The sequence below is a fragment of the Rhinolophus sinicus genome, linkage group LG14, assembly GCF_036562045.2.
Source record: "Rhinolophus sinicus isolate RSC01 linkage group LG14, ASM3656204v1, whole genome shotgun sequence".
In the NCBI taxonomy this organism is placed as follows: Eukaryota; Metazoa; Chordata; class Mammalia; order Chiroptera; family Rhinolophidae; genus Rhinolophus; species Rhinolophus sinicus.
Window position 1 is genome coordinate 4,842,057 of NC_133763.1, and position 23,847 is coordinate 4,865,903.

The 23,847-nt window shown below is 45.3% G+C and overlaps 1 protein-coding gene across 1 annotated transcript in view; it reads left to right on the top strand.

The window, feature by feature from the left end:
* TPD52 (tumor protein D52) overlaps nucleotides 1-19,446 on the top strand; it is a 186,332-nt gene extending 166,886 nt beyond the window's left edge. The window contains exon 3 of the mRNA XM_074319266.1: nucleotides 17,705-19,446. Within this exon, the coding sequence (XP_074175367.1) occupies nucleotides 17,705-17,876 (172 nt within the window). The 3' untranslated portion in view covers nucleotides 17,877-19,446. The remainder of the gene's footprint in view (nucleotides 1-17,704) is intronic.
* Nucleotides 19,447-23,847: the final 4,401 nt, after the last annotated feature.

The following is a 23,847-nucleotide window of genomic DNA, read 5'->3' on the forward strand; positions in this document are numbered from 1 at the left end:
CTGGATATATATTGAAGGTAGAAGCAGAGGTATTTCCTGACACTGGACATGGAGTGTGTGCTCAGAGAGGAGTGAGGGACGCCAGCAAGCTTTCTGGCCTGTGCAGCTAGAAGAGTTGAATTGCCCTTCACCGGGCTCGGGAGGAGCTGGTGGGAGTGAGGGCCTGTGCAGAGCGCCGTTTTGGACATGTTACATTGGAGATGCCCCTGAGCCATCTAAGTTCAGAGATGTTCTGAAGGCAGCTGGTCATGACGTATGGTCTGGACTTCATGGGAGGGGTCCGGGCAAAAGATAGAACCTTGCAAATCAAATATTTTGTCACACATCACACACTACGTAGGTCCGGCCCCCCAGAGCAGATGGCGCATTAGAGGAGTGTCCATGAGTCTGCGGTGGCCCGTTGCTGTTTGTGCCGCCAAGCTCAGTCACTGGACATGCCCAGGGAGTGTCACCTCAGCATGCCCCTGGCTGGAGGTGGAGGCTTTCTATGTGCCACCTCAAATCACACTGTCTTTTAAACCATGTTACTGAGAAATGCTTGACGTGGAAAATCTGTACATGATGTATACAACACAAGGAGTGTGAACAGAAAGATGCAGCTATGAAGCCATCACCACCATCCACATCATAGACTCCCGTCACCCCCCAAAGTGTCCTCCTGCCCCCCTTTGTAAGCAAGCTTTTTTATGTTTTTTTTTTTTTTTGAGAGAGAGAGAGACTGCTGGCAAGATGGAAGTCACTATAGTATGTGACCTAATCACAAAAGTCACATCCCCTCAACAGTGCCATATTCTGTTGGTTAGAAGCCAGTTCATCAAGGGGAGAGGACATCTCAAGGCCACAGATCCAAGAGGGGAGGGCTATCGGAGCCGACCAGGCTGTGTGGAATGCAGATCGTTTTCTGCTCAGTTTATAGGTCTCTGGAGCAGGAGTAGCAGGATTTGGACCTCGTGCAGACCACAAGGTCTTGGACTCTTGGCAGACGCCATGATTATGTGGCTGGGGGGCCAGTGGGGGACATAGGATGTGAGTCCGTGAGTTTGCGTGTGGGAGAGATGTGAATGGTTGTAACCAGAGGACGACTGTGACAGTTTCAGTTACTCATCCCGTCCTTCACTCACCTGGCGTAGGACCCTGGCTACACTCTCCTGAGGACTGGTGGGGTAGAGCCTTTGCCATTCAGGGACTCATTGTGTCTGTAATTGCTAGAAGCTAAGGATGTAAGTCAGGTCAGGAAAGAGTTAGGGGAATCCATGAATGGTAAGTCCAGATTTGAGTATTAAAGGCAAGCAGGGAGATGGAAACAAATCCCACAACTTCTGAGGCCAGCATGAGTGGGATACTATGAGACTCTGAAACCACAGGCTGGTTAGACCATTGGGCTGACCCAGTATTGCATTACTTATATTCATATCATTTGGTTTTCAAAAATAAATACACATTTTAGTATAAATTCCTAAGGGAAACGTGTAGTTTATTTGAAGAGACGATAACCTTTTCCCTATGTTTCTTTTAAACTAATTACAAAGAGCCCAGAGATGTTCTCAGCCAAAAGTATGTAGGAAACTCTGTGAACAAATGTGTCTTGTTTTATAGTCTCACACTTGCGTGCTGTGTGTGGGGAATGGAAAACAGGATTTTGAACGTAGGATCTTAGCCTCCAGGTAAGAAATTGTATGGCCCCTGAGATCATGCTGTGGACAGATGAAAACTTTAGAAAGCAGAAAATGGCGTAGATTGCTGCCATTTGCTTCACAAAATTGCCTGCTTCAAAAAACAATCCCCACCAACTCTCATACTGTACTCTATAAGTCTCAAATCATTATGGTTTGGGAAAAAATGCGCATGACACTGTGATAGCAATAATTACTTCAAATGAGTGAATAAAAGAAAGCAAGATACTGTGTTTTTTCCAGGCAACATTTAAAGGCAGCATCTTTCATTTTCAGTGCAGTCAAGACCACAGAAGCCAGTAGATAAAGATGATGTCCCAACTCCCAAACCAATACTAAAAGGAGTGGGAATCCCACTCAGGCAGGCAACTGAGATGAGGATTGTGGGTAAATTCTGCAAACTTGTTGGTCAGAAATAATGGTATGTCTCAGTTATGTTGCTGCATAACTATCTTTTAGACATATTTAGTGATGCCCAATATACTAGTAAATTTCCAAAATAGAACCACAAAATGGATACCAATTTAAGGTAATCCTATGCCTGTAATTTTGTTTTTTAAAAATATTCTGGTCCATTAGTCATTTCTGTGTTTGATCGCACCATCCCTTCTCCTGCTCTCCCTCCGGTGCAGGTGTTAACGAAGTCTGAAATGACAAATGGACCTGAAAAAGTCCTGGGAAATCTACCAAGTGGATGTTATACATCCGCCTCCACATAATCTACCTTAAATGGTACTTGATGGGTGTGGAGCAAGAACTAGAAAAACCAGAAAAAAACATTATTCCACAAAGAGCAAGAAAGAGCGTGATTATAAAGTTGGATCCTCTGGTAAACCAGAAATGACAGTCTTGCTCATGCGAGGTGAGTTAACTTTGTAATGGCTGTCATCTAAATAATTCCCTCAGCCTGCCTGGGGCCGTAGGACGTGATCCCTCACGGATGTTAACAGTATGGGCTGGCTGGCCACTTGAGAAAGGCCATCACCAGCAAGGAAGATTCTGCAAAGCTCCCATGGGTCCGAAGGGAAACAGACACAGAACTCACCTATAACCGAGAACTTCTAGCTCCTTAGATAAGGCTTGCTCATCCTTCCAGGACCCTAGGGTGTGTTTTGGCTTTTTTCCTGCCCTCCTGCCCCAAGACAGAAACCAGCTTCTGCTTTCACCAGAGGGCCCCTGAAATATCACCCTGAAAGTATAAAGACAGCTCCTTGTGGAGGCCAGGAGAGTAAGGCCCAGCGCGTTAGGGGTTCCCTCTCCCCTCCGTAAGGGCCTGTTTGTCAGGTTTATTTCCTATTCCTTTGATCTCTTCCTCCAAATGAAAGAAGGGACTGTCCACAGAAGTGTGGCCCTTCCCTAGGATTTGCATATTGGGGCAAAACACTGCAATTGTCACATCTATTGCATAGAGGCGTGGGGTCGCTAGCTTATGTTTTCCAGCCCCCCACCCCACCCCGCCTTCCCTGCCACCTTCCGCCTGCGCAGTCAGGTCATAGGAGCGTGAGCAAACATGCCAAGTGACTCCCATGCCATTTCTACTGCTGTCAACTTTCCCCCTATCATCTCTCCCTCTGTATCAATTCTACACAAAATGCTTTCCCTGCCACAGGCCAGGTTTCAGGTTTAAAATAATTTTAGGTATATATGGAAAATACCTGTGGTTTTTTTTTTCTGACTAACATTTCTAATGATATGTGTGTCCCTGGCTGATACTTGGTAGAGAAAATGCTTTTGAAATTGTATTGATCAAAAGCATTGTAAACTCTTGATTAATCAGATTTCAGTTGCTAGGGAGTGGGTAAATAGCTACACAACCAAACCTTGCATGTAAAACTCTAAAATGAATTACTCAGTCCCCGGGCCCCAATGCATTTCCTGCTTTTTAAAATCAGAGAATACGGAACAGGATTTAAAGTCTTCCCTGATGACTCAGGGCCACCATTACGAAAAACAATTTCAGAATGATGTGATTTCCCAGGGATTAAGGTGGGTAGAGCTGCCCGCTGCTGCTGAATGAATGGCCCAGGACCACTGTGTTCTTAGAAGTTTTTTAACTTGTTACCTGTCGCTGCCCGTGATATCAGCTGGTACCTTTCACTTACGCCCATTGTACCTGCCGCTTCTGGTAACTCCCACGCTGCTTTAACTGTGGCAGTTTTTTGGTTATACAGTAACTGACTCAGTGACAGGCTTCCTTTAGTTCTGTTTGCTTTAAACATTTTTGCCACCTCCTTTCTCTGCTGTCAGCTGTGACTTTTATTAGTGTCAGTGTGCTTTTCTAATTTATAAGCTTGTTTTACCAGTAATCTGGAAGAGGGTTGAGAGAAATTTTGTAGAATTGCAAAACTGTGCATAAATTTTGTGATTTCTATTTCAAAGCGTTGTAGCCATTGTTTCTCCATAAAATCTTTGTTTTAGATTTTAAAAGTTGTGATCGGTCTGTCACTGAAATGAAAAGTTTTAGAAAAAGAGAAAACAAATAAGAAAATAATTGACTATTTTTCACATCAGTTTTAAGAGTGTCCTGGGGCAATTTCCTAGGCCTGAAGTGTCTAAGTAAATGAGTGGATGGAAGGATGGTTGGATTAGTTATTTCTGCTTTGAAGCCAATTAGTCCTTCGTAGATTTATCTCTTAGAGAATTATTTATGTTTTCTTCATAAGTGGTAAATATCTCCAGGAAAGGGATTGCATTTTACTCATCTCACAGTGTCATACCCGTAGAAAACAGTCGTCTCAGTTTGGTGAATGTAATTTAGCTGGTTCAGTGGCTGCCATTGTCAAGAGTCTCTACCAACAGAGAAAGATTAGACGTCCAGCAAACTGCTCTGCAAGGCCTGGAGCAGACATTTGGGCAGTGAGATTGGTAGACAGTCCCTGGATGACCCTCGTTTCTCTCCCCCTCCCTTCCACAGCCTTCGTCCCCACTCCACCACCACCCACGCTTTCTGAGTAACGGGCGTTGCACCACTTGGCTTAGAGGCTTTGAACAGGAATTAACAGGTCGTGCCGCACTGACACATGTCAGGGACACACAGGCTTCCGGTCTCCCTCTGAGTCTGATTCACAGGTCCTGGTAATTTTCTAGCCAAAAGCTGGTGGCTGGGCCACGGCTCCTTGTTCAGCGTTTTCCTGGCCTACAGGGTAGACACGGAGGTGACTGTGTGTGCTTTAAAGGGTGATACTTTCTGTTAACTGCCCTTTCCTTCTCTGGGGGCACAAGCATTGCGTTTTCGCCATAGTCATTGCAGTCAGGGATGAACTTCCCACATGTAAAGGTTGTGGGGCGTTGGAGGAGACTGAAGAGAGAAGGCCCGGGGTTGCGTTCTCCTTTGGGTCATTCTGGCTCTTTCATGAACTGCAAGCAGGGCTTGTGGACTTGCGATGGCCTCTGCTTCCCTACGTCACTCGTAAGGATTGCTTCCCCAAGTGTTGACAGGGAGTGTTTTCCTCATGGATGATGGCTAACGGTTCCATTGAAGCTAAGCATTTGGCATCTCACTCAATACTAGAAAAAGGAGACAAGGGTGCCTCTTAATCAGATTTGTCCTCACAAAGAGAGCATACCTGCTGTTTGGTTTGAGAACCTCTCAGATGCCCCCATTCTCATAGTAAATGATGGCGGGTTCACTTTTCACTCAGAATAATCACATTGTCCCACCCACAGTAGAATTCCATCAGTTCCATTTGTGTGTCTTCCAGCCTAAGCCCCACAGATTAAACATGGAGAAACATTTCTGCTCTTCACCTAAAGATCAAAACACAGCATGGCAGCTATGAAGGAGGCCCAGCTAGACCCACACTGCTGACGCTGGGCAGCCTTCTTACGTGTCCTTTCCCGGGCACGTTCTAGGGATTTTCTTCATTTGTTTCCCTGTTAGGACTTCAGGACATACAAGTAGACCTGCTCTTGGCTGTGTCCCTTCCAAGTTGTGAACAGAACAGCAACAGTAGAAACCATTTTTAAGCGATCGTGTACAGTTTACTGGCACCAATATCAGCTGTATGCTGGAAGCAACTCATTTTTCTGACCTTAAGTTCAGATTTACAAGTCTGATTCCCAGGGAGGAAAGAGAGAGGACGCCAGTACCCCTTATTTTTGTGTACTTGAAAGTGACTTTATACGGTCATAACTTCTTGATGGATATTCTGGCCCTGTCAGGTTTTAAAAAAAAATAAATTTTTTTTCCCGGTGGAATAACATTCAGAGACAATATTTCTTTCTCTGGCAAAAGCAGCCATATCCTGGATGGGATCTAAACCCATCACCCTTGTTACAGGGACAGAAAAAGTACAAAAGGATACAATTCTCTACCTTAGATTTATCCCGTGTTTCTGACATTTTCTGGTCAATTCTTTATGATGGGTCTGTGGTAGGTAACTTACCAGTAACCTTTCAAAAACTCCTGTCTAAAAGGCACTGAAAAGTGTTACCAGTTTTAAAAATGTTCTTTTCTCACAATGCTTTTAGTGTATTGAGGTTACATTAAAACCATGAATATCTATAAATGTATATTTACATTTAAATATATATATATATATATTTATATAATATATCATGTGTATGTATGTATATATGTGTACACACACACACACACACACACACACACACACTTCCCCTCTTCAAGTGGGTACCTCCCAAATAATGACTAAAGGACTGGGAAGTTGATTTATATCTTCGTCATATAGTCTACTTTTAAATTAATTTTATTTAGTAACTTAAAATGTTTAACTTTTTAGATTTTATATTCTAATTCCAGTAGAAAATGAAGCAAGCTATGCTATTATTACCTTGAATGAAATCACTGAGGCGGAGGTTTATTTATTTATTCTTTTCCCTGGCTCCTTTGGAACCTAAGTCATCAGGGTATAAAAGCACCCAAATCTTCCAGAACCTTCGTCTCCAGCTGTTACTATGCCCCACAGTGTGTAGCCTACGCCGGAAATGCAGCTTCCGGCCTGCCTCCACCTCCCCACTTCTCCCACTTCCTGCCTCCATGGAGCTCAAACCCAGACCGTCTGGCTTAACCCACGCTGCCAGATAGTCAGGACACGCGTACAGGCATTTCCATTGTAGTAGGTACCTGAAGGAAATATAGAGAAGAAACGGCCAATGGCATTATGTTTTCCAAGCAGGTATTATATTTTCAGTTTTTCTCATGACTTAGATTCCTTTTCAGTTTTTCCTGGTCTTTTCATTTGGGTTTGCACATGTTTTAATATTCTCAAAATAGCTTATCTTGAAATCTTGCCTTCCTTCTGTACAGAAGCCAGAAGGAGAATGGCGCCTTTCTGAAAAGCCAAATAACTTTGTGTCATATTGTCACAAACAGAACCTTTACTTGGGAGCAGCATATCACCATAGTTAAATGCTCCCCAGATGCCTGCTCTGCGACCAGAGTGTAAACAGATATTCTCCAGTCTATATTTACCTCTTCAAAATGCAGCCCTTAAAAAAAAAAAAAGAAAGAAAGAAACCCGAGAAAGCATTAAGAGGTTCTCGCCTCTTAACTGTGGACAATTAGTATTTCCCCCCCTGTTTAGGGCGACTAAGAGGGATTAGTACCTGGCCTGTCACCCTGGAAACGCTGACAAGTGGGGAAGCTTGGCTGGCCTGCATGGGGAGGTGGCTGTCCCCGGCGGGCGCCTTTCTGCTCCCTCCAGGCTTTCAATGAGGAATAATCAACAATGAGAAACAAATAGAAAAGCTTAAACATGTCAATGAGTAGAATGCAGTGTGGGGACCCTCTCTGACAGTGTTTAAATTCTCGGAGTCCTTGGAACAAGAGCATTCCTCCTGGACTTGCCAGGGGCTCCTTGCAAGACAGTGTGGATATAACACCCTGGCCAGCACGTTTCTGGGGACCAGGAGTATAGGGGTGAACACAGCCAGTGTAGCTCTGGCCTCGCTGAGCTTACACTTCAGTGTGGACACGATGTTACACACATTCTCAGGTGTGTGTGTGTGTGTGTGTGTGTGTGTGTGTGTGTAAATATAAATTTGGTTAAGTTCCAGGATGAACAAATTCAGCTTGCATGGGAATGTAGCTGAGCAACTGGATTGAGACTGGAGGAGTCAGGGAAGGCCTCCGTGAGGAAACGTGGGGGCGATTGGGAGTGGGTCAGGAGGGGAATGGGGACCTGGATAGAAACACTGCTGTAAGTGTAGAGCCAAAGGTGAGCAGAGACTGAAAAACAGCGCTGTGCAGGCGTGTCAGGCTCACCATGGGACGGATATTTTTTTCAGAAGAAAATCAACAATGATGGTCTTATAAACCTGACAACTTTGAAGAGAATTACAAATTTTAAAATGGACGATGTATGGAAACAGTCACTTGGTTAGGAATGATCTGAAAGTATGCGTGTGAGCTACGTTCATTAGCCATTGCATTTGACTGGATGAAAGAGAAAAGTCGACAACAGTGGCTAAAGCCATTAGCCTAGAGAGGTTTCTTATTCTCACACAGGTACAGAGCTAGCCAGTGGCTGGTGGTTGGGTGGCTCCAGGCCTTTGTGGTTCTCTTGGCCCTTCCCTCGTGACTACAAGGTGGCCGCCAGGGCTCCAGCTGTAGTCACTAGCTCGACTTTCCAGAAAGGGAATGATGTGTGTACCAGGAGTAATGCGTGTATCAGGAAAGCAAAACCTCAGAACTCAGCATCAGACTTCACATAACTTTTATTGGTCAGAACAGTGTCATGTGCTTACTGCAAGGTGCCAGATTAGATGGGGAGTATTTTTAAGCTGGGCCTCAAAAATGGGTTCTGTTAATAAGGAAAAAGGGGAGGATGGATGTTGAATGGGCAAGTAGTCTTTGTGACCTGGATTTTTTTTTTTTTTTTTTTTTAGCCTACTCTATGGGTAGAGATGCTTTTTTCTACACTCATTCAGGTCATTTTGTTACATGTTTTCAATAAATCATGACTTTGGGACAAGGGCTCTGTTGCAATATTAACCGGACTAAATCAAAATAAATCCTGTGATGAATCATTCGATTAACGTTTGTGTTGAACACAGGTTCGTTTCCTTTAGGGTTGTGTCTTGTCCTGTTCCATAAAACCGTAGCATCTGATGTGTTCTGCTTCCCTGTTGAAAGGCAGTTATGTGCTGGCTTCTGTAGCTTGTCTGCTGTAGTCTGGGGGTGAAAGAAAACCAAGAAATAAACTCTCTGACTGATTCCATCAGTCCAGGATGTCTGCCATGTCTGACCACCTATTGTACTGGTATTTGAGAACTCAAGATGAGCTTTGCCCATCAGCATTTTCTGGGATCTTTGTTTAATCGGACGTTCTCCTCAAGGAGCCAAGGCCTTGATTGCATCCAACTGTTGGAAGGCATGACGGAGGCGAAGCTCAAACTGGCATCTGGAAAGCACCCCTTACATCCTTGGTCTCGCGTGTTGTTTCAGCCGTGGCCGGGGTGGACAGTTCCGTGCCGTGTTGGCCCATGGTGCACAGACAGTGCCCCTTACGCCCATGCCCACATGTGGTAGCCAGCCTTATGATGGCCGCCGTTGTCCCCACCGTCGGCTGTGGCCCTGCTGTGTAGTCCCTTCCCACATGGTAGCAGGGTTGGGCTGTGTGACCACAGCATGGGTACTATAGGCTAAGTCATAAAGGATATTGTGGCTCCTGCTCTCCTCGCTCTCAGATCAGTTATTCTGGGAGACGCTCGCTGCCATGCTGTAAGGACACTCAGGAACCCTCTAGAGAAGCGCATGTGATGAGTAAATAAAGCCACCTGCAAACAGCCAGTGAGGAGCTGAGATCTGTCATCAGCCATGTGAGTGGCCCATCTTGGAAGCAGGGCCTCCAGCCCCAGTTAAGCCTTCAGATGACAGAAACCCGGTCGCCATCGTGACTGCAACCCCCTGAATGACCCTGAGCTAGAGTTACCCAGCTGCTTTTGTATTCCTGACTCACAGAAACTGTGAAATAATAATTCTTGGTGGTTTTAAGCCACTGAGTTTGGGGGTTATCTGTTATACAGAAGTAGATAATATATCACATATCTTTGTTTTCTACCCTGGGGCGTCATGATACTGAAGCCTGTTGGCTTAGCCCAAGCCCATGCCTAGATCAGGCAGTTAACACTCTGAGGGTGACCTCTGACCAACTGGATGGGAGCTGATAGATAGACGGACCTGCTTCCTGTCTTTCACAAGGAAGATTCTGGAAAGCATTAAGTGGGCTTCTCAGTGGTCCCTGAGAAGAGTCACGCCCCTGCCTCCCACAGTAGGTGCTTCTCTCCTCTCTCTCTCTCTCTCTCTCTCTCTCTCTCTCTCTCTCTCTCTCTCCCCTGCTTTCTAGGATCACCGCCCATGTGAGCTGTCTGCACATAAGGCTGGTGTCAGGCTCATCCTTCAGGGAAACTCACGCTAAGACGTGCCCCCAGGACTGTTCCAGATCAGACTGTGAACATGTGACTTCATGCATTGAGAGCAGCAAGCGTAGCCCAGCTGGAGTGGAATGGACAGATAAGAAGCTCGTTTTATTGGAAGACTTCTTTCACAGTATAATGATAAATTCTTTTTTTCTTTTTCTTCTCTTTTAAAAAAAGTGAGCATTTTAGATGTCAGCTTTGAAAGTTTCCTAATTAGACGTTTACATGTCAAGGGCCCTTATAAGCCCTTTATCTTGGCATTAATGAGGAATAAAATCGCTCCCGAGGAAAAAAAGAGAAATTGTGCATATTGCATTCCTTGGTCCTCAAAAGAGAAAGCTCATTCTCAATAGGCATGATCATGATTGCCAAGTTTAGGCACAGTTAAGTTCCTCAGGCCTTTGGCGTTCACAAAGGGGACCCCCACATCCCCCCGCCAGCCTGCAAGGAGGTCTGCAGAAAGAGTTGGGAAACCATTGGAAAAGCATTTTCCTAATGATAAGGAGTTTAAACTTCTTTTACCATGTGGGGGTCTCGTCCTTGGTCTCCGTCCACATACAGTCATTTCGGATATGGCATGCTTTAGGGTAACCTGCAACAGATGCGTTCTTTCAGTGTCACCGAGTTCCGAGACAGAAGATGAAGGTCAGCCTTTCAGTAGGTGTGTTAGTCCATTGGTCTCCTTTTTGATGGAAAGAATTGTCATCATGCACTAGGATTTCTTCTTCTTAACTAAAAGAGTTCTCTTGGATAAACCTAATTGTATTAACCATCTGAAATCTGGCACTTTAAGGCCACTTGACTTCAAAAATTAAGGGAGTTGTAATGGTTGGGTTCCTTTGGCCACGACACCATTTTTTCCAAGTTCCAAATGCCTGAGAGATGACCCACAAGAAGAGGGTCAGTGCAGGTCTATTTCCAGTGGACTCGGACCCAGGCTTACATAGCATCCGTTTACATTTCAGAGCCCTCACCGACTTTACAAGTTGAAAGTCAGAGCTGTGATGAAGCTACACGCTATTCTGGCCATGGGCAAAACGTTACTATACATTTGGGTTTCAACATGAGGATCACAAAATGAGAGAAAATCAAGTGGGAATGAGATAGAAATGGGAACCGGAGGAGAGGATAGTGGACAGAGGAATTCCAGGAACTGAAAACCCAGTGAAGGGCTGTCTGGGTCATTCATTCAACATGGATAGAGTGTCACCAGGTGCGACATATGGGAAGATGAAGGCACAGACCTCATCCACAAGGAGCTCAGCCCCACAAGAAATAAGACTTTCTTTTGGAGGAAAATAATGAGACTGTTAGTTGGTGTTATTTTTGAAAAGTTTCCATTGGGATATTTGTGGACAAGGACCCTCCGTAAAGCCAGAGATTGATGCAATAATGCCGATTCATGCGTGATTCCTATCCCAAGCTCCTCTTTCCTGGTGAAATAACTTTGCAAGACAATGTAACGGAAAGCTTTTTGGAAATGTTGGCTCCACCAAGCTTAGTGCCTATAATGCTTTGAGGTCCCCAATTTCAACTCAGTTCTTTTCCCTCAAAGCACGAAAGCCCCGTTTCCTAGGACTTGCCCTCTTCTCCTTCCCATTTGGTGTTTTCATCACGACGCCACCTCTGCTTGTTCCTTCTGGGGACAGAGGAGAGAGGGAGACACTGGGAGTTGATCCTTCTGACCACAGTATCAAAGCAGTACAGCTGCGGATTAAGGCCACAGAGGCTGAAGCTTTGGATTAAGAGTCAGATCATGGAACTCTTTGAGGAGCTTGAGTTTTGGGAGGAAAAAAAAGGGTGTGGCAGGTTCCAAAGGTACACGCATTTTATTTAGATGGAAGAGGCAGGAATATAAAATAAAGCGATGGGTTCTTTAGCAAATATCATAGAGCATATGTATTTTAATGAGTGTTATAGCCTCTGGTGCATGGTAGGCAAAATACTCATTTCAACTCTGTTGCGATTGCTCAAAGCAATTTCCTCTTGGAATTGCCTTCAAAATTGGCAGAGTGTTCTTTTGAATGTCCTCAGTGGAAGGTGTTTTATCCTTTAAGAAAGGATTTAATTTTTCGTTAAAGAAAAATTAAAGCCAAATATGATGGGGGAAAAAATCCAGTGGTCAAGCTGAGTAACACTGTTTGTGACTATAAAGTAACGAGGCTGATCCTGGTGCATGGGCTTAAACTGATTCTGAGGCAGTGTCACCAAAAAAACACACATGCAAAATGCTTATTTGTAACAAGGTGTATTCATCTGCTCGGGCAGCCATAACAAAATATTGCAGACTGGGTGGCTTGAACACAGACATTCATTTGTCTCACGGCTCTGGAGGCTGGAAGTCCAAAATCAAGGTGCTGGGAGGGTTGGTTTCAGCTGAGGCCTCTCTCCTCAGCATGTAGATGGCTGTCTTCTTGCTATGTCCTCACGTGACCTTTCGTCTGCCTGTGCGCCCCTGGTATCTCCTTGTATGTCCACATTTCTTCTTCGCATGAGATCACACCAGTCATAATGGACTAGCGCCCACCCTTGTAACTTAATCATCCTTTTAAAGGCCCTCTTTTCAAATAGAGGCCCGTCTGAGGTGCTCAGGTTTCGGGCTTCAGCATAGGACTTTGGAGAAGCCCAGTTCAGCCGTGACACGTCATCCTTGAGCAGTGTATAACTTTCCAAGGGCTCTCATCTGAAAGACAGTGTGATATGTACATGTGAGTACTGGTGTGCTGGTTAAAAAAGTCGTTACTTCCACCTGTGGATGACTGGATAAACAAAATGTGGTACACACATGCAGTGGAGTGTCATTCAGCCTTAAAAAGGAAGGACACTCTGGCCCATGCTACACCATGGAGGAACCTCGAGATCATGCTGAGTGAAATAAGCCAGACTCAAAGACAAGTATTGTATGAGCCACTTCTAGGAGGGAACTCGAATAGTCACATCGTAGAGACAGAGTAGAACAGTGGCTCCCAGCGGCTGGGAGGGGGGAGAATGGGGAGCTGTTGTTGAATAGGTCGGGTTTCCGTGTGGGACGATGAACACGATCTGGAGAAGGATGGTGGTGACGGTTGCACAACAAGGTGAATGTGCTCACAGACACAGAACTGTACACTTACAAATGGTTAAGATGGTCAATTTTATGATGTTATGTGTATTTCACCACAATAAAAAAAAATTCACGTAATTGCTCTGTAGTTGGTGGTCAAGAAATAGAGCCTAGGTTTCCCAGTAAATGTGACTTAATATAGCTTATCTATGGAGACAAACGATAAAAGGATACATCTAGGATACAGATAGCCCAGGAACTAGGAATGTTGAATAGTTACCATTGAGGATGCAGTGTCTTAATTATTTCTGAGCAGTAGTTGTCTCAGTTATTTTAGTAACAGCAGTTTAGTAACCTCTGTTTCTGGCTTAATAGTTCTGTGATGGTCCACATGGGCCTTCCTCCCCAAAGGGTGCCATGTCCCAGGGGTATATGGCATTACTGCCCTGCTGGGGACCTAATCTAGTTCAACCATAAAGCAAATTAAGTCTGCTTCCCAATCCCCTGTCTTTGCTCCTTACCCATCTGCTGGAATCTTATTTCCTCTTCCCACTGGGCAGTCAGTACTTCCAATACAGAAGTTCTGAAGCCCTAAACCTCTTGCCATCAGTTACCCATCCCACCCCGGGCTTGCCAGCCAGGCACAATCAACCGGAATTATCCCTACTTTCACCTCTTGCTCTATCCCATCAAACTTTCCAGTGACCTACACTGGAATAATATGAGGGGCTGTGGGTCATGAAAAGAAACACTATCTACAAGAAAACATATAGTGGTTTGTAAAAAGATTGAACTGCGGAAAAGGTGTTTTGAGTCCATCCATCGCTTAAGAGGAAAAGAAATCCACCCTCAGATGTAAATGACTGAAGGATTATTGGCAGAAGGATGCAGGTTTTTAGGCCAGAACTACAGCCGTCTTAGCTTGTGCTTCACCACTCAAGGTCCAGTGCATCCTTTTTCTTTTCCAGACGTTGAGGTCAGAGAGGAATTTTATTAGAACTTGGCAGTGCTCAGTTCCTACCTCTTTACCACAGTCAACCAAACTTACAGAAATGTAGTGACATTTGACAAATGAAAGCGAACATGAAATCATGGCTTCTGTTGTCCATATGCTTGAAGAAGATAAGTCTTCCCAATAAGGTTATTCTTTTTTCACATATGGAGAAATAGAATCAGGTTCTGGATCAATCTGGCCTTCCTGGACTTGCTTTGCAAATAAATGAAACTTGTACCAAAATGGCAATCCACTGACTCACTTAAAATTGCTCTTTTGAATTGCATTCAAAATTGCTCTTTTAAAGAGATGATTCTAGCTTTGTAAAAAATCTTTGTGTAAGTTTCTTCTAGTTATGAGTGAATCTTTCTTTTGTAATTAAAATTTATTGGGATAACATTGGTTAATAGCATTGTATAAGTTTCGGGTGTAAAAGTTTATAATACCTCATCTGTATATTCCATTGTGTGTTCATCACCCAAAATCTATTCTCCGTCCATCACCATATATTTTAACCCCTTTATCCTCTTCATCTTCCCCCTGCCCCCTTCCCCTCTGGTAACCGCGATACTGTTGTCTGTGTCTATGAGTTTGCTTATTTTGCGTGTTCTTTTGTTGCTTTTTGTTTTATATCCTACATGAGTGAAATTATATGGTTCTTGTCCTTTTCTGTTTGACTCATTTCACTTAGCATGATTCTCAAGATCCATCCATGTTGTAACAAATAACATTATTCCATCTTTTTCATGGCTGAATACTATACCATTGTATATATGTATATATGTACCATCTTCTTTATGCAGTCATTGGTTAAAGGACTCTTAGGTTGTTTCCGTGTCTTGGCCACTGTGAATTACGCTGCAGTTAACATGGGGGTGCAGGTACCTTTATGACTAAGTGTTTTCAAATTTTTTGGTAGATACCCAGAAGAGGGATTGCTGGGTCATATGGTAGCTTTAGTCTTAATTTTCTGAGGACCCTCCATACTGTTTTCCATAGTAGCGGCATCAATTTACATGAGAGAATCTTTCTTAAACACAATTCTCTGTAAAGTAGATCTTATTTGACGTCCCTGAAAGACGTCTAGTTTTTGAAGTGTCAGAAGGTATTGTATTAGAATTCCATCGTGAAGATGGTCTCATGGTATCACACCCTGAAGATGGCATTAAGCTTCACTTTATGGTATGTGCAAAATAATGCTATCAAGTCAGGGATTCTAAAACAGAAAACGCTCCTATGGCAGCAACAAGGCATGGCTTTGTTTCTCTCCTATTTACTCCCACCCCATTGCCATTAATATCAGTGCATTAACCAATATCTAATTGTTTGCTGCCATTGAAGGTACCACAGCTCGCCCCTCCCTCCCAGTTGTCCTGAGATATAATTGACGTACATCGCTCTGTAAGTTTAAGGCATACAGCATAATGGTTTGACTTACACGCACTGTGAAATGATTACTGCAGTAAGTTTAATTAGCATCCTTCATATCATATGGATACAATAAAAAGAAAAAGTAGAAGAAAAAAAAGCAAATTTCTTCTTGTGATGAGAACTCTTAGGATCTACTCTCCTACCAACTTTCAAACCATACAGCAGTGTTAGCTATAGGCACCATTTTATACATTCCCTCCCCAGTACCTATTTGTCTTATAACTGGAAGTTTGGTACGGGAGCTTTGAATCCTGGCACTGCGCTGTGGACTGACTTGTGTCCCCCCAGTGGCCTCCCCAATTCATACGTTGAATCCCAAACTGCCAATGTGACTGTAGCAGGAGGTGGGGCATTCGTAGGTAATTAAGGTTAAAGGAGGTTGTAACTGTGGGGTCCTGATCTGTCAGGACTGCCTTATAAGAAATGGAAAAGAGAGTTCTCTCTCTTTCTGTCACTTCAGAACACAGTGAGAAGGTGGATGTCTGCAAGGCGAGAAGAGAGTCCTCACCAGAAACCAGCCATGCTGGCACCCTTCCCTATCTTGGACTTCCAGCCTCCAGAGCTGTGAGAAAATACATTTCTGTTGTGTGAGCCACCCAGTCTGTGGTATTTCGTGATGGCGACCCGAGCAATACAGCAGGTTCACACCCTTCACTAGCTTATCTGAGACTTGAGTGAGGAATGAACGTTGGGATCTCCCCTGCTGAGCATTTGAGAAACAGACACCACTGGTGCTGGTCAGAATCTCAAGCCTTTGAGGAAATCCCTTAGAGGAAAATGAGAGGGAACCGCTAATGCAGGGCGCCTCCGGTGAGAAAGTGAAGGTTGCATCTGCAAGCTGGGTTTCTGAACTAGTGTCTGACAAAAAGTGAATGCCTCTCCCTTCCTGCCTCCCGTCCATGTTTTCTGCTGCTTTACCACACACAGTACCCTTCCTCCTCTATGAGTCCAAGACTGTGGAACATGTGTTATGAGCATGGAGGCTGACACACCTGACACCTAACTGTGCAGCTTGGGCAACTTTCTGCGCCTCCAGAAGCTTGTTTTACCATCCGTGAAATAGATTGTTGTGTGGAGTAAATAAGAATAAATGTGTGGAGGTACCAAGCAGGTGTGTGAGGCGTGCAGAGTCTGGGGCCTCTACTTGGGTGGGGAGCCTCCACTCACACAGGCCCACCAGCTGTGCCCTGCCGCTGAGGTCATCACACACGTTAGTAAGTCCAGATATCACAGCAATTAGCGGTGACCCCTTTGGCTCCAAGGAGTGAGTGACGCCGAGAGGGGCAAGGACCTCGTGTGTTTCCCAAGAGCTCAAGCTGCCTCTCCCCGAAACAGAATAGAGGCCATGGTGAAAGAAGCCATCTCGCTTCGAGGGGATGCACGGGCGTGTTGGGCAGTTCCGGAATCCCTGAACTGGGCAAAGGGCAGGGAGGCCAGGCCGGACTGGGGCTGACCCATGTGCTCACGCCCAGTTTCAGGTGAAATGACTTTAGAGGAAAGGGTTGGTATCTGATCGAATTGGGTGAAAATTCCCCTTTGAGGTACACGTTACCTAAAAGGGAGAATCTAATAATTAATTAGGATGAATTTAGTTATCTTTCCAGGTCTGACCTAGATTAGGTCGGGTTTCTTCCCCACGATTCTCTCTCCAGGTTTCAGCTTGGCCTCTGGGTTTCTAGCAAGTTGCACCAGGGCAGGAGGCTGCAGGAGCCCGGGGGCGCCCGGGAGGGGACCAGAGGCCCTCACACGCCCACGGACCTGGGGCTGTGACAGGGCAGCGCCACCAGCCGCCCGCGCCCCACACACGCGGGATCCCCAGAGCTGACGTTCCATTTACCGACTGAGCGGCTGTGAAATGCCCTTGTGACCCGGGCTGCAGCGCGTCGGCTGGGACCGGCGGGGGCCTTTCCAGGGAGCGGCTGGGGACCGGCTCTTGTGTGAAAACAGCCGCCACAAAGCCGAAGTCCCCACCTCGTCACCCCTGACGGCTTGGGAACGCGTAGGCCCCGCGGGGCGCCCCCAGGCCTGCCCCCCAGGCCCGCCCCCCAGGCCCGCCCCCCATGCTCGCCCCCAGGCCTGGGCTGGAGGGGACACTTGTCTGCCTTCTGGCCCGCAGTGCGGACGCCGATCATTGTATTTCTCAGGACCCTTTTCCTCTTCTCTCTCTCTCTCTCTCTCTCTAAGGAATGTGAGTGGCATTTCAGAGTACAAGAAAATGAAGCAGTGCGGCTTGTTTTTGTTTCGCCGGCCCCTGGGTCCCAGGACTTGTCACTCAGCGTCCCCAGAGGCATCGGCTTCCCGCTCAGGTCGCCCCCTGTGCAGGCGCTCAGAGTCCGTTTTCTCCAGTGCAAGATGATATTCGAAGCCCCAGCGTCACTGATCTGTGCTCCAACATTTCCTATGAAGAAGGAACGGCACGTAGGCAGGAGGCGCCCTAATCGCAGATCAGTTGACCTGTTTACCAGACACCTGCCAGGAAGGTGGCCCGTTGAGTGCCGAGGACAATGGCCTGTGCGTCAGGAGCCGGGCGTTCGGTTTCCAGCCTCCGCGCCACTGAACCAGCTCGTCGCGGTGCCAGCGCGCACAGCGCCACGCGGGATGACTGAGGCGGCGTCTGCGGGAAGCGCTGTGTCAATACGACTGGCGGAGCCTGTCCTAATCCTCACCGCTCCCCCTGCCCTGCATCTTGACTTCCCTTCCTTGCCCGTGCTGGCGTCCTTACATAAGCTGTGTCTATGCCTGTGTCTGCCTGCACGTGTGTGGGGGTGGGGGTGGGGGGCATTGGGTTCAGAGTAAAAGTCAACCCCTTAAAAACTGTTAAAGCCACGTAAATTCCAGGCTGGGGAGCTCCTGACGCTCGATGGATGCAAGTAGTGTCTTAATTCCAACTAAGCGGCCCCATACCCGTAGTTCACGTTTTCCTCCCTTTCTGTGCCACATTCATGTTCAGAGGACGTGACTGAATGATGACGGGCACCAAAATGAAATTGAAATTTTGTTTTGTTCTGCTTTCCTGCTCAAATCCAAGGAGATAGGTCTGTGTTTGAAAAATCAATTTTAAGAGACTTGAGCAGAATTTAATGTAAAAGATAAGTAATTGCACTGAGTGAAGCTCACAGTTCACTGGACACTTATTCCTGGTGGACCAGGCGTCCGCCAGTTCTCGGGGCCACTGCTACCAGTTTAGGGTGGGGTGTGGACGGCGAGACCCTCTTTTCCAGACAGTGTTCCTCTCAGCCTGGGAGTCTCTGGCAGGGCGGTCAGCAGGTACCTTGCTTTCAGCACCCTCCACTCCTGTAACCTGGGGTCCCCCCCTGTCCCCGTGCTCCCACCTCAGAATGGCCAGGGGTAAGGTGGGAACTTCTGGGCTCTTAATACATTTAGTCCGTTTTCCTGCTGTGGCCTGTATGGCTGCTGCTTGCATCCTTTTTGTTTATTTGTTTTGATACATCCTGATAAATCTGTTAATCTCAGGTACTGCTTTACGTCTAACAAAAACTTCGTGTTCTAAAGATTGAGGCTAAAGGGTTGTTGAATTGTGTGCAGGATTTTACCTTCCTAAAAATCAAATAAATCAACTCAATGCCTTCTATGTAGCAGGTGGAATTAGACACCTGACAAGGAACACGTGTCTTCTCCTTATTACATGTTCTCAAGGGGCCACGTGATTGGCAGGAACTCTCATCTTGAAAGTCTAAATTGGGTTCAGATCCCTGAGGCCCAAGTGGCAGAAACAGGTACCATGAGGCATCCAGTCCCTTAAACTGGAGTGATACAGCTCTGCTCTCTCTTTCTGTAAGGTCTTCCTCAGCCCTCCCATTTATGAAAATTAATCATTTAGCAAAATCACTAAATATGGTCTTGTTATGAACAGGTACCACTCTGTCCATAGCATTTATCTACCCCCCCCAAAAAAAAAAAAAAACTCCACTGAAATTTCAGGTAAGGATGAGTCCTGTAAATTATGAGTTTACTGAGTTGATCAGAAAAGTTAAATGATGCCATTTCTGTCTCTGGTCCAGCCCCTCCTATTGTGTAAGTCACTTCACTGCTCTGTTCCCATTAATAAATGCAAGAAAGCAGGATTTGTCAAAAAAAAAAAAAGAAAGAAAGAAATAAAAGTGCCTGGAGGTGACGAGGACTAAATGCTTTTTGTTCTTTTATAAGGAAATACCCTGCTGCAGTAGGGCCTCCTTCACATCAGGACTCCAGCCTTAACGCTCAGACATATAACTAGCAAATTAGAGAGCATTGAAAAAAAAAAAAAAGAGCAAGAAAGCCGTACACTAAAGGCTAGATGTCTTATTAGTAGGTGAGTCCTGCAGGCTTCCACTCAGAGCCTCTTTGCTTCTTCTTGAGGCATGATTCTAACGGTATTGGCTTTTTATTCCCCAACCCATCATGAGCCATTAGAAGACAGACTGTCAGTGAAACCTGAAAGGAAATTTAAGACCCAAAAAAGAAGTGACAATAATTGAAAAAGCAAACAGTCACCTGGAGCCTCTGTGCGTGTGAGTGAGCAAAATTTTCCTTTTGGCACGAACGACCTGGAGGTCACTGACATATGTATCAGTCCAAATGGCAAGAACTGTGAACGTGAGTCGTTAAGGCAAGGTGAAATGAGGCTTACTGCACTCTGCTTAAAATAGAGGCAGGGAAGTAGATAGAAATGTTCGCGAAGATTTCGATTTAAAATAGAAAGTTTTTTCACTTAAGGGAATACGCTTCAGTTGGTTGTGAAATACGTAAGTAGAATTCCTCATCCCTCAGGAAGGCTAGACAAATGAGGCACTGTGACAGGAAAAACTAACAGCACCTTAGTTTTACATATGATTCCAATGGATGCCCTCCAGTTCAACTTCAGACGACGATGGGGGGTTGGTTCAGGGCTGATCCCAGGAAAGGTTATCATCTGCTAAATAATACAGCTCCCATCCTCTTTTCCTCTGGTTTTCCATCCAAGAAGAGTCAAGGCCTGGTTTTGCTTAGTTTGTGCCGTCCAGATCCAGCCCATGAGTTCTAGGCATGTTACATTTGGGTCACCAGGTTGTCTGCGTAAGTCATTAAGGGTTGGGAGGCAATTTGATAAAATTACAGAAAATATCTGGGAAACGCAAATTAAGAACTGACCACAAGAATTACATGGAAAGTTACATTAGAGGTACCCAGAGCACATCAGACCACTACTGGTCATGGTTATGGTCCAACAAATAGGAAAAGAGAAGATCTCAGTTTCTCTAGAGAACACAAAAATAAGGAAACCGGATCAGAGGAACTCGCTTCTTCCTGGCTATACAAAGAGGAAAAGAATTTACGTGAATAGAAATACAGCCTCAGAAATGAAATTCTGAGATTAGGATTTCATTTGGCTTAGCTCAATTGCAAGGATGCCTGATGGAGGTCTCCAAAATAAACGTATCCTAATATTTGAATTTGGAAAAACTTCATCTGATATCAATTTAAAAAGCGGGGAAAGCTCATGCGTGCCCTGGAGCAGTAGTCACAAAGCTACGTTACAGATTGGGTAAAGCCCGGGTTTTCCTTGCTTTAAGAAAAGATGATGCAAATTACAACATGTAAACATTTGAAAATAGTTTTGTGCTTTGTCTCTAGTAGATGTTGTCTATTTCAAAACACACTCAAACCACCTTCTTTCTCCAGTAACTGTACTTGAGACTGTTTCTCTGCATTGCTAATGGGGGGGGGGGAACATCGCGTTTGCTGAGCGCCAGCTGTGTGACGGGTGCTTACCTAAGTTATCTCGGTTAGTACTCACAATAATCCCATAGGAAAGGTGTTTATTATCTTTTTTTTTTTTTTTAAAGATTTTATTGGGGAAGGGGAACAGGACTTTATTGGGGAACAGTGTGTACATCCAGGCCTTTTTTCCAAGTCAAGTTATTGTCCTTTCAATCTTAGTTGTGGAGGGAGCAGCTCAGCTCCAGGTCCAGTTGCCATTTCTAGTTGCAGGGGGCGGAGCCCACCATCCCTTGCGGTAGTCGAACCGGCAACCTTGTGGTTGAGAGCCCACTGGCCCATGTGGGAATCGAACCGGCAGCCTTCGGAGTTAGGAGCACAGAGCTCTAACCGCCTGAGCCACCGGGCCGACCCTATTATCTTCTTTTTTTAGACGAGGAAGCTAAAGCTTAAAGAGGGAAAGTAACTTGCCCTTATCTACATGAGTAGTAAAAGCAATGGAGTTAGTCTTCAAAACCAGGTCTGTGTTTTTCTAAAGCCCGCGCCTCCGCACCTGCCGTCAGGAAACAAGGCCTCATTGCTGGTACCCGCTTGTTCATCTGAGGTCTGGATGCACACACATCTTTAGGCATCTACAAATGTAGGGAATGTGTTTGAGACGCTGAATAGCAGAGGAGTGTCAGAAACATGGCATTCTCTTTCCTCCTCCCCCCTCCTCCTTGTACAAGAAAGATTTAACCTTTTCAAAGTAAATATCAATCTAGAAATTGAGTCAGGTGTCTGCATCTCATTTATTATTTAGCCAAGTTGCTTAAAGTGCAGTTAGCATTGCCCAGTGAACATAGGGGTAAGTTAAGAGGCAGGACTGTGCTCTCTGCAGCTCCAAGAGACGAGGTCTAGCCAGTCAATGGGACTAGGGGTTGGCGTCTTATTCTGACACAGAGAAAGGATTGGGAGCCTTTTGTAGCCATGTCCTTTCTACTCCTTTGTTTAGACATTTAAGAAATTCTCAGAGGTACAATAAGGTAACAACACAAAGTTTAGGTTTGTGAAAAAGAAAATTAGGAAGCACTTACCCGAGGGTATCCGATTTCCTTTTTATTTTTTTCTTTAAAAAAAAACTACATTCCCTATGATTTCTTTCCAGATCCTCGTGTTTTCTCCTCGATGAGCTAACACTTTAACTATTCATATTTCAAAAATAAATAGGACCCCCGTTCTCTCTTCCCAGTTTGTGCTGGAGAAGAGAGAGCAATCAGAAAATAGCTTAAACGTTTTATTTAATGTAATTTTCATATTTTAAAAAATTTCACAATGTTAAAACCTCAAGAGTCAGGCATAAAACACACATGGAAAAATAAATTGTAAAAGTCATCCTTTGAAATGAGAGAATTTCTGGTTTGGTTGGGTTCAGGGCTCATGGTCTCCAAGTATTCTGTAAAGACTCCGGCCAAGGGCGTTGGTTGTCTTTCACTCTTTGTAAATGACAGTGAACAGCATCTTAATTCGCAGGAACAGAGGACTTTCACATCTTGATGTTCGAATATGCATCTCGTAGTTGACCATTCCAGACTGGCTCTCCCTGGGAAATATTACTGACGGGATCAAAAAGGCCCCTCTCATTCCTCCCACTTGTCTCCTCAAATGCAAACGAGAGAAGGTGGGATTAGAATATTGGGCCCATACTCTCTACAGACACCTTTTGGTGGCCAGTTCTGAGGGGACTTCCTAGAAAGTTGTAGCCAAGGCGCTGCCAACCTCAGAAGTTGCTGGCCTTGGTGCAGAAGGATCTATCTGGTCCGGTTTACTCTAGTGGAAGCTCTGAATGTGAGGGAGTTGGAGAATATAATCTAGAAACACATTCAGAACACGCAAGCGTGCTTGCACTTCTCCTTTCCCCAGCATCTTAATGTTGGAGTGCCTGGGATTCAGTCCTCGCCCCTGCCGTCTTTCTATCTACGCTCACTCCCCAGGTGCCTTCATTCGGTCTCATGGCTTCAATCCCAAATTTGGATTTTTAGCCTGAACCCTCCTAGAATACCAGGCTTGTACACATAACTTCTTTACTCAACATCTACTCCATTGTGATGTTTGGTTGGCATCACAAAACTTAGTATCTCCTAAAATGAACTTCTGATCCCCCTCACTTCCAACCTCCCCCAGTCTCTGTCTTCACTTCACTTGGCCACCTGCTCAGGTCAAAGGTCTTGGACTCACCCTTGACCCTTCTCTTCCATTTAATCTCATTTCTGATTTCATAGTAAATCCTTTGCCTCTACCTTCAAAACATATCCAGAATCCAACCCCTTCTCCTCACCCCTACTTCTGTCTAACCCACCTTCGTTCCTCCCCTGAATGACTGCAGTAGATTCCTAAGTGGTCTTCCTGCCTCTACCTTTGCTCCCTTATGGACGTTTCTCACCATCGGAGCCAGAATGATCGTTCAAGAACCAGTCAAATCGTGTCATTCTCTACTGAAAATGCACCATGTTATTCAGAATAAACACTCAAGTCCCTAGAATGGCCTCCGAGGCCCAGCCCACTGTGCCCTGTGCAGCAGCCCCTCCCTCAGCTCCCACCCTCACTCCCATTTTCTGTGTCAGCCCCTTCATTCCAGCCACACTGGCCTT